Below are 11,204 nucleotides of genomic sequence, written 5' to 3'. Positions count from 1 at the left end.
GGCTCCACACCTACTAAATAAACAACAGAAGACTCCCTTTGGCATCGTTGGTGCAGACGTCTCTCTTGTCTTCCTTTGTACTTTATGTCAAATGAAAACCAGAAATGAAGAACATGCTAAAATTCCCCAGAACAAGCCTTTGGAAGTTTGTGGTTGGAAGTCTTTAAGAACTTCCTGACGGGAAATATTGCGAGCAGAGCCTGCAAGACTCCACGCAAGGAGCCAAGGGCCAGGGTCAAGGAGCAGAGGATGATCTTAGGTGGTCTCTCTGTTCATGAAGCCAGATTATTTTGTTTGGGTTTTCTAGTCTTTATTTTATTTTAGGGGTATGGGTCTTTTGACGACCTGTGTATACACCACAGCATGAAATGCTCTTGGGGACACAAGAGGGTGTTGGACTGTGTTGGAGCTCCTGGAATTGTCCTTCCACAAGGTTGTAAGCCACCCTGTGAGTGCTAGGAAGCAAACCAGGGTCCTGTGGAAGAGCAGCAGATTCTCTTAACACAGAGGCAGCTCCTCAGTCCCAAGACAGGTTTTTCTTTTGTTGTTGTTGTTATTGTTTTGCTTTGTTTTATTTGCTTACTATATAACTTTGGCTCCTGGGTGCTGAGATTACAGACAAGCACCATCCTGGCCTGGCCTCTGACAGTTTTTTTTTTTTTTAAACAATTGTGGAAGCAGACAGAAAGTTTACCAAACACAGAAAAACATTCCTTTGAATCTAGCTAAGCAAGCATCAAGAACCGATAGCTCATCCTTACTGACCAGGAATTGCCAGGAGCGTCTGAGAAAGACAGCCAAGATCCCTTAGATTTTTGCTTTCTGTTTTGTCAGATACCAAAATGTTTCATAAATCTGTTATATATGGAAAAGTGGGGAGGAGGAGAAACATGTTCAAATTCTTCCTGTCTACACATCCTACCTAAATCCAACAATGGCTGTCTACATGCTGGAGGAGGTAAGAACTTGGTAGCAAACTAGATGCCTTATCAGCCCCAGTCTGGTGCTAAATGCCTGGAAGAGGCCCAGATAGTTGCTGGTTTTCTACCCTCGTTGGACCTCGAGGACCCTGGGGTTTTAATGTCTGAAAAGACAGCCAGCAGCGGCAGAACCGGTCACACTCACCAACCCAGAGGCAATGAAGGCAAGCAAGCAGATCTGTCCTTTTCCCAGACCTCTCAACATCTGGGACTCCTCCTTCCCAAGGTGCTGTTGGCGCTGGAAGCATCTTCTCCTCAGATGGTCCTTCCTGGAAATGCCTCCCAGTTCCTCCCAGGGGCATGTCCCTCGGTTGATTCCAGACCTAATAAACCCTCACTTTAACCTCCATGAAGAGCTTTGTAGATGCCCCTGCATTTAAGAAGGCTTTATCTGGGCTCATCTTGTACTATTTGTGTTTAAGGTGGGGTTCTTGGAAAAGTTTGCGTGCGGCCGTGATTGGAGTGAGACAAGTTATTTGAGCACTCGGTCTGGAGTTGGTGGGCCTGTTTGGGAAAGTTATGGGACCGTTAGGAAGTGGAACTTTGCTGGGGAAAGGATGTCACTGGGGGTGATATTTAGGTATTTATTAACCTTGCCCCACTTCCTGTCCTCTCTGTGTTTGTTGTGTGTGGATGAAATGAGATCAGCCTGCTTCCTGAACGACTCCATGCTCTGGCCATCATGCTGCCATGCCTAGCAAAAAACCAAACAAACAACAAACAAAATAGCACATCTTAATGTTTGTAAGAGAAAGTTCTACACAGCATCTCAGGTGCCAGATTCCTGGCCTTCGTTGTTTTCTGCAACAGTGGCTCTCGCTGGTCTGCCTTCTCTCCACGCCTGTCCTTTCTCTACACTGGCATTAGGATTTACTTTAAAAGCATATGTTTGAGCAGGGTCATGATCATCATTTTCAGTTCCCATGTCCTTTGTAACTGGACCTGACCCCTGTTCCTTCTGGAATTTATCCACATCAGACAGCTTTACATATGGAAGATAATGTTTTTTGAGATTTTATTTTTGTTTGTGTATGTGTGTTAAGATTTATTGGCTTTGTTTTGTGAGAATGTCTGCTTCTCTGTAACGTGCACCATGTGTGTAGAGACACCCGAGGAGGCCGGAAGAATTGGAATTAGAGAGGCTGTGCTAGGAATTGAACCTGGGTCCTCCAGAAGAATAGTGTGTTCTCTTAATCACTGAGCCATCTCTACAACCTCTACATATGTGTGTTTGCGTGTGTGCACCAGACGTATGTGGTTTGCTGTGGAGGCCAAAGGGGAGTGTTGGATCCTGGAAGCTGGAGTCGGAGGTGGTTATGAGCTACCTGACATGGGTGCTAAGAACCCAGCTCATATCTTCAACAAGAGCAGCAAGTGCCCTTCATCTCTAAATGTTCTCTTCAGCCTTTGATACACGTATATTCACACGTCAGTATCTCATCTCTGCCCCTCTAGTAAGCAGCCTTTGTATACGTCTCCACTTGTCCAAATGCTTTTTGCTTGCTTGCTTCCATGCTTCTTTATTTTGTTTCCGGTCCTGGGGATCAAATAAGGCCAGAACTCCCCTACTGAGCTTATATCCTCGATATGCAATAGTTTGAGACAGGTCTAGCCTCAACTCACACTGGCCCAGGCTGACCTTAAACTCAAAGTCCTCTTAGCTCTGCCTCTTAAGTCCTGGGATTACAGCTATACACCAATACACCCAGTTCTAAAATGCTTTTTAAGATCTGGGAAAGGTGGAGAGGCAGCTCAGCAGTTAACAGCATTTGCTGTTCTCCCAGAGGACCTGACCTGAGTTTAACTCCCAGAACCCACATCTGGCAGCTCACAACTACCTATAAATCCAGCTCCCTGGGATCCAGCGCCCTCTTCTGGCCTCCAAGAGTACTTCACATATACAGCATATTCTCACGTAGACATACACACATATACAAGTTTTATTTTAAAGACTTAGAGCAAATGAGAACAGCTCTTTGAAAATTTCTTTAAACCAAAATCAGAATTAAGTTAATTTTTTACATTCCTCATTCTTTTCATAAACAAATAATGATTGATCACATTGGTGAGATGAGAAAGTCTTTCCATTTTCATGGAATTTAGAATTGAGATAGTAAGAATAGTAAGAAAGTGTAGCCAGGCAGTGATGCTCCACACCTTTAATACTAGCACTTAGGAGGTAGAGGCAGTCGTCTCTCTAAGAGTTCAAGGCCAATCTGGTCTACAGAGCAAGGTCTGGGACAGTCAGTGCTACACAGAGAAACCTTGTCTCAAAAAAACAAAACAAACAAAACCAAAAAGAATATAGAAAGTATAATAATTTTGTCTTTTTCTGACTTATTTATTTTGAATGATGTGTATATGATTGTGTTTGTGTGTGTATAGGTAGGTGAATGTAAGTTCAAGGTCAGCCTAGTCTACACGGTTAGTTCTGGGTCTACCAAGGATACACAGAGACCACACACACACACACACACACACACACACACACACACACACACACACACACAAAAAAGAAAGAAAAGAAGGGGGGGAGAGAGAGAGAGAGAGAGAGAGAGAGAGAGAGAGAGAGAGAGAGAATATCACACTCACACTCAGGTTGCTGCAGAGCTGGGCTGGCTAGGCAGTGAGGACAAGCCTTGGTGGAAGACCGGGTGCAATATTGAAGCCGTCAGATCATGCACTGAGGTAGAAATTGATGGTTGGTGAAAAGGGAGGAGGAAATGTCAAGGATGAGATAGAGAAATCTCCATGGCGTTAGGTTGACAGGAAAACTGTGAGTCTGAGGTAAGAGACTAGGCCTAGAGAAAAAGTATCTCAACCACCAATGTGCTGTGATGTAAGTGGAAATTCCTAAACAGAGCATAAAGTCGGGAGAAAAAAAAATCCCTGAGACACCATTATTTAACAGACAGAGAAGAAAAAACGGGTTGAAGAGATTGCTTAGTGGGTAAAGCACTTGCTGGGCAGGTATGAGAACTTGAATCCTTAGAACCTGATCAAAAGCAGAGTACAAAGCTGGGCGGTGGTGGTGCACGCCTTAAATCCCAGCACTTGGGAGGCAGAGGCAGGCGGATCTCTGTGAGTTCGAGGTCAGCCTGCTCTATAGAGTGAGTTCCAGGACCTTGGCGGTTACACAGAGAAGCCCTGTCTCAAAAAACCAAGACCAAACAAACAAAGCAGGGTACAGCAGACGTAGAACTGCAACCTGAAGTTTAGCTATTAGTGCACACATTGTTCAGAAGCAAAGAGACCTGTCTCTCACACTCAGAAACACATATGCACACATCAAACACACAAACACATACATGTATACACATACATACAAGAACAGAATAAAAGAAAACAACAAGAAATTCTGACAAAGGCAGATGCAGACAGGAGGCCATTTCTATGCCATTGTGTGCATGAGGAGTGTAGGGTGATGTGTATGACGTGTGGTACGTGTGTGTGTGTGTGTGTGTGTGTGGCACGTGCATTCCCATGCATAAAACAAAGCAGCATGCTGCGTATCTCACCGTGAGACAGGGCCTCTCACTCGATGGGAAGCTCACCACTGTCACTAGGCTGACCTTGGGATCCACCTCTCTTCCTTCCCAAAGCTGGAGCTGCAGGCACCCACAGGCAGGCTGGCTTTTTACATAGGTACTAGAGATTTGAACTCAGGTCCTTGTGGAAGCAGAGCAAGTGTTTTAACCTGCTGAGTCATCTTCCCTGCCATCATCATCTTCTTCTTCTTCTTCTTCTTCTTCTTCTTCTTCTTCTTCTTCTTCTTCTTCTTCTTCTTCTTCTTCTTCTTCTTCTTCTTCTTCTCCTTCTCCTCCTCCTCCTCCTCCTCCTCCTCCTCCTCCTTCTTCTTCTTCTTCTTCTTCTTCTTCATCTTCATTATCATCCATGGGGTCTTGTATATCCCAGGTTTACCTCAAACTCTATGTGGGTAAAAGTAACCTTGAACTTCTGATCCCTCCCAAGTAGCAGGGTTAAGGACACATTATCACATTTAGTTTACAAAGCGATCGGGCTCAAACCCAGAACTTCAAGCATGCTAGCCAAGCTCTTTACCAATCAAGCTACATCCTCAGGCCTCCTTTTGATATAATAATAATTTTAATATTATTGATTTGCCTGAATATTTGGAAACCTTTATTGAAAGTGTAGTCAGTCTTTAACTTTTGAGTAGAGGATATACATAGATATTCCTAAATGTCTGCTTAGGGATATTTAACAGATTCCATCCCCAGACAAAGGCACAGATGGTCAGCCCTCCAGGGGTTATGATGATGGGAGGGAGAGGAAACCATCGTTTGGGTCTTGATATATCGAACAGTATGAGCTGGGCTGGAGAAACGGCTCCACGGTCTCTTCCAGAGAATCCGAGTTTGGTTCCCAGCACCCATGACGGCCTCTGTGGGTCTTAATTGGGTTCACTTTCTCTGCCTGTTAAAGAATTATAAGGCAAGAAAGAAAGTCTCTCAAGTGGGACACAGCAGTAGAGAAATCTCAACTATGAAAATGGGAGCAGAGAGTGTCAGTTGAAGAAAAGGTGTTTGTTGGGGGTTGAGAAGACACGCATGTTTCAGACACACAAAGAAAAAGACCTTCTGCGAAATAGAGAGGACACCCAAGGAGCAAAAAAAACAAAACAAAACAAAACAAAAACAAACAAAAACCCAGTCTCTTCTACAGGGCTAGGGTCTCTGAAATCTCTAAAGAGTGTCCCTCCCCTAATGGGCTGATCAGTTCGAGGAAAGATGAAAGACAGAATAGTCAGCTGGCCCATGACGGCTGTGTAGCAGTCCGTCAGCCGAGGGCCGCAAGGGTGAGGAAGCAGCCAGCCGTCTTGGGAGTCGGCCACCTCTTACCTAGCATGGCCTCTCGCTGTGTCTGCCCACCAGAGAATCTAATTCCTGCTCTCTCAGTACACGCCCCATTCCCTTACACAGACACATAACTAAAATAATGTGCTGGTATTCCTGGGCATAAGGTAGAGTTTTACCTGAGAAGGAACTTGAGAGTGGGCGTCTTTGACCCTCTCTGCGGCTCCTTCCATGGCAGAGGGGATGCAGGGATTTGAACTCACTGTCTTCTTCCTCAAACTTTCGGAAAGGAAGGAATTTTCTGAGAGCTCTGCTATGACCTTCCTGAACATGTCTGTCAAAGCTTCCTTGACTCGATCGTTGCGCAAGGCGTAGATCACCGGGTTCAGCAGGGGCGTCACAAACGTGGTTATCACAGTCACTGACCAGTTAGCGTCCACGGAGTGGCTCTGGGACGGCCGCACATAAAGAAAAATTGCACTGCCGTAGAAGAGGGTGACCACCATCAAATGTGAGCTGCAGGTGGAGAAGGCCTTCTGCCGGCCCGAAGCGGAAGGAATCCGCAGGACAGCCAGGACTATTCGGCCATAGGACGCTGCGGTGATGGCAAGGGAGGACACAATGACCAGAAAGGCCAGAGCAAAGTCGGCCTCCTCCAGTTTCGTGGTGTTGGCGCACGCCAGGTGCAGCAATGGGCCACTGTCGCAGAAGAAATGCTGCACCACAGCACCCTGTCTGCAAAAAGGAAGCAAGGCCACGGCCACCGTGGGGCCGAGCACGGGGAGGAGCCCCCCTACCCAGCAGGCCAGGGCTACACGAACGCACACGGCTCCACTCATGAGCAAGGGGTAGTGTAGAGGACGGCAGATGGCCAGGTAGCGGTCCACAGACATGGCCGCCAACAGCAGGAACTCGGAGGCCCCAAGAAAGAAGTAAAAATAAAACTGAGCGATGCACGCGGCAAAGGAAATGGTGTGTTGATTCGAGAGGAAATTGCTCAGCATCTTAGGGATGATGACAGATGTGATCAGAATCTCGAGGCAGGACAAGTTACTCAGGAAGAAATACATGGGCGTCTGCAGACGCTGATCGGCGCCCACCGCCCCCACAATCAGCACGTTGCCTGTTAGGGTCAGCAGGTAAATTATAAAGAACACAGAGAACAGTTCCACGCCTGTGCTGTTCAGGTTCGGGAAGCCGGCCAGGACAAACTCTGTAGTCCCCTCGCTGTGGTTCCCACATAGAGCCATTGTGATCTCTCCCACCTGTAAGACAATATGAACGTGGTCGTGATGGAGGCACGCTCCCGAAACCCAAGGTCGTTATCTGATTACAGAGCAGGAGAAATTTCCCCTAAAAGGCAGCTCGCTCTTAAGAAACTGTCAGGAACCTGTACCTCCACAAGTCTCATTCTCAAATCTTGACGGATTGTTCTCTGTGGTGAAGAGAAAACTCTCTCTGAATGTCTGAATTGGGTGAAAATATGAGGCCATGATTCTGGAAAGAAACAGCTGCGGCTGAAGCCTGCCTTTGAAGTCTTCCGTCTCTACTCACTGGGCTAAGTACACTGGGTTCCTCGGTTGCTTTTTTTTTTTTTTTTTTTTTTTTTTTTTTTTTTTNTTTTTTTTTTTTTTTTTTTTTTTTTTTTTTTTTTTTTTGTAAGAAGCAAATGAAATAACAGGACACAGGATTCAAAAGAGTTTCCCATGCCAACCTAACAAATGAAGTGGATGAGAGTCAAAATTAGGCCTGGCTTGCCACCATGTTGGAAAGATGATCAAGGAATGGAGCCCTTGTTTGCATTTTAATTACCTAACTAAACAATTAGCAGTAGAAGCTGGGCCATTTTATACACCAATTCTCCTTTATGGAGAATTTTCATAAGGAACGAAGAATTTAACCAAACTCAGATTTCCACAAAATGCTATGTGAAGAGAGGATACAATAGTAAACCGCATTCATTCCTGCAGTTAGTCTGCTGCCTTCAAGCTCAGTGCTTGTTAATATGAATATGAGTTCATGAAGGCTTCTTCCCTTCTGAACCACAGTCCAGAGCATTTCCAAAACCAGCTCCACTGGACTGTCAGAAACAGAGCCACAAATTCCTGGCTATAATTAATTAAATTGGAAACCGAGTTGATTTAAGTCCTTCCAGTCCCACCAACTAAACAATAAATAAAAATAGCCATAATGGTGGTATTCTGAAGTCTCTGTTTAAAAAGATAAGGAACACACAGAAGAAAAAAACTAATTAAAAACTCTCAGTAGCAAAACATCAGAATTAATTTTAAAAACATTAATTCTTCTCCAGCCGCGCCATTCTGAACACACCCAAGCATCCAATGCCCAGGACTCCCCGGACTCCCAACCCTCTACTCTCTTCTGCTTCCTCACCTCTGTGTGCGTGGGAAACGCTGGTACCTTCTGTCTAGGACAGAGCAGCTTCGTGACCTCAGGGGCTCACCCAGTGTCAGTCCTCCCTCTAGCCTTTACAGAAATCACGTTGTGTAGGTCAGGGCTGCAGCGTTACCTGTGCTTTCATTGCGTGCCACGTCCTGTACTCGGCGACTCGGAGACAGGCCACATTGCTGGTGGTAAAACAGCGAAGTTGGGGCTTGTGACAGGAGGACATGCGACTGCTGTGTGTAGAATGCTAAGAAGGACATCAAAACCGAGCCTCAGTGGGGGACGTAGTACTCTCAAGAAAGACACACCAGAAATCAACAGTCTCAAATGAGACTTGAGGGGAGAGAGGCATTTCCACAGAGGCAATGCATTTGACCTAAGAACAGAAAGTAAGTTTGGCACTGGGTATTGAAAGCAGACCTATTCTCAGGCCTCTGTCATTCCCTGTGCAGTCACTTTCTGGCCTAAGCCAGTCTTTACCTGAAGTGACTCTCCGGCTCCCAAATGCCATTGATATCTTCCTAAGTGTAGGACCCTGAAATATTGATCTTTCCCAGTTTATGGGTCAATGTCCCCTCCATCCTTTGGTTCATCCACATTCTGACTGTGACGCTGACAGTAACCTGGTATCCTCGGAGTTCCAAGGGATGGGTGCTGCACTTGGGAAAACAAAGGGAATTGGGTACCGCCTCTCCCCTTGGGCTTCTGCCCTGGCTTAACCTCTGGTGCTGATCTGCTGTCTGACGAGCACAGAGCTGTCTGACCCTGAGGAGGGGCTACACTGTTCCTTCACAGGCTTGCTTTGTTTGATTGCTTGTTTTTTGAGACAGCATCTCACTAAACAGCCTGCACTTGCTGTGTAAACCAGGCTGGCCTTGAATTCAGAGATGGGTCTGCCTCTGTCTCCTGAGTGATGTGGTTAAAGGCGTAAACCACCATTCCTGGATATACTTCTACAACCCGACCAGTGCTCTCAGCCGAGCTGGCTCAGGCATGAGAACGACAGCTGTCTCAGCGCTCTAAAGTGTCACTACTGGGCAGTGGCTGGACGGCAAGGGGTGTACGCACACGGCAAGGGGTGTACGCACAGGGCCACTTCTACACTGAGAATACAACACACTTACCAATAGCTGGTTTCATCTCTAGTAGCACTATCTTTCTTTCCTTGTCTTGCTGATGGATTTCAGGTAGAGAGTCTCCATTTTCTGCTCTTAGACCCCATTCTTCCTGGTTTTAGACTGAGCACAGGGAAGAGCCCTGGAGCCCTCTGATATATCTCTGTACTGAAAGGTAGGATCCTCTATGAGCGGCTTCGGCTTCTGGTCAGGAAACAAGACTTGATCCAGACGTGAGGAGCTTACCAAAGGAAAGGGGAGAGGATGGGGGTTCAAACACGGCCCAAGGGGCTCAGGAGAAATTTGTACTTCTGAGGCAATCCTAGACTCTACCTGGTAAATCTGGAAAGGAGACGAGAAATGCTTTCTCAATGAAATCCGTCAACTGTCCGGCCAGCAGCTGTGAAAGCATGATTAACTGTGGGCGTGAGGGGAATCCCGGCACCCGGCCCGCACCAACTGCCTCTCTTCATGACACTCGGGGGACAAACGTGTAACCCCAGTAACACAGACATCATCTCCTCACCCTGAGGACTTAAAATGATAGTATGCATCTTTCCCTTGGGTTCTATGGCAGAAAATAATGGAGGTAGTAAGACTCTCTGTGCCGTCTCTCCTGTTGCTTCTCCCCGACATATTCTTTATATCCTACCAAACATATCACATGTGACCCCCCACACCCTAAACACTGCCAAGGATCCCGGATCTCTGTGTTTCCATCATATGCTCCTTACTGGAGACTCGACTCAGGTTCAAACCTCAGTTTCCTCAGTTGTCCTGCCCTTTCCTCTCCTTCCCATCTTCCTGACCAGTTCTCATGTCTTCCCTCCAGCCTGTTAAATCGTGACTTCTTTGTCTTGGCCTATCTTCTACTCTCTTAATAATCAGTGTGCCAAGAGTTTGCCTTTGCATTCTGGCACGAGCCTCAATGCTTAAACCCAGCAAGTGTGCTAAGCTGCTCTGAACCCCAGACTGGAAGAGTAGCTGCTCTTCTGAAATAAATGTGATTTGGGTTTTGATTCAGCTTTCTAGGGTCGGCTTGACTGAATGCATCCGTTCTGCACATAGCGCTCTGAGAGCACGGGAGACGCCGCAATGAGGCAGCCTGGGAGGGAGCAGCCAACAGTAGACTGTGAGGGAAGGAGCCGGAGCCGGCTGGAGGGCTGGAGAGCTGCCACACCAAGTCAGAGAAAGCTACAGGGAAGGACGCATCTGTACAAAACTTTAACCCTTTGCTGAAACAGAACCTAGTGCTTATGCATGTAATCCCAGCACTTGGGAGGACTGCCATAAATCTGAGGCTAGCTTGGGATATATAATAAGATCCTGCCTCAAAACAAAACCTCTTGGTTGAACTGTAATACTTAAAGTTACTGAAAAAAAGAAAAAAGAATGAGGTGAGATTTTTTTTAATTACAGAACTAGTTTTTCAAAATTTAAATTTTTGGCTAGCATACAGAAAAATTGGTTTCTTTGAGATGCTTTCATAATACATATTATTATTATTACTTTAAAGAATTTATTTATTCATTATGTATACAGTGTTCTGCCTGCAGGCCAGAAGAGGGCACCAGATCTCATTACAGGTGGTAGTGAGCCACCATGTGGTTGCTGGGGATTGAACTCAGGACCTCTGGAAGAGCAGCCAGTGCTTTTAACAGCTGAGCCATCTCTCCTACAGCCCCCAATACATATGATGATGATGATGATGATGATGATGATGATGATGATGATGATGATGATGATGATGATGATGATTGATGATGATGTTAATTTGCCCTCTGACCCTTCCTCATGTCCCTTCTCAGTTTCTTGTGAGTGAATCCCCTTCCATCTTCCAATTTCATGGCACACACATCCTATTATCCTTTCTTGTTCCTCTCTTT

At 46.0% G+C, this 11,204-nt stretch overlaps 1 protein-coding gene across 1 annotated transcript in view; it reads right to left on the bottom strand.

Moving 5' to 3' along the window:
* The window catches only part of Or6s1 (olfactory receptor family 6 subfamily S member 1), a 7,686-nt gene extending 639 nt beyond the window's left edge, over positions 1-7,047 (bottom strand). The window contains exon 1 of the mRNA XM_050129515.1: positions 5,977-7,047. Coding sequence (XP_049985472.1) covers positions 5,977-7,047 — 1,071 coding nt within the window. The remainder of the gene's footprint in view (positions 1-5,976) is intronic.
* Positions 7,048-11,204: the final 4,157 nt, after the last annotated feature.

The sequence above is a fragment of the Alexandromys fortis genome, unplaced genomic scaffold (genome assembly GCF_014885135.2).
Source record: "Alexandromys fortis isolate MF-2015 unplaced genomic scaffold, M_Fortis_MF-2015_v1.1 scaffold_285, whole genome shotgun sequence".
Lineage (NCBI taxonomy): Eukaryota > Metazoa > Chordata > Mammalia > Rodentia > Cricetidae > Alexandromys > Alexandromys fortis.
The sequence above is the reverse complement of the archived record's forward strand: the minus strand, read 5'-3'. Positions and strand labels throughout refer to the sequence as shown.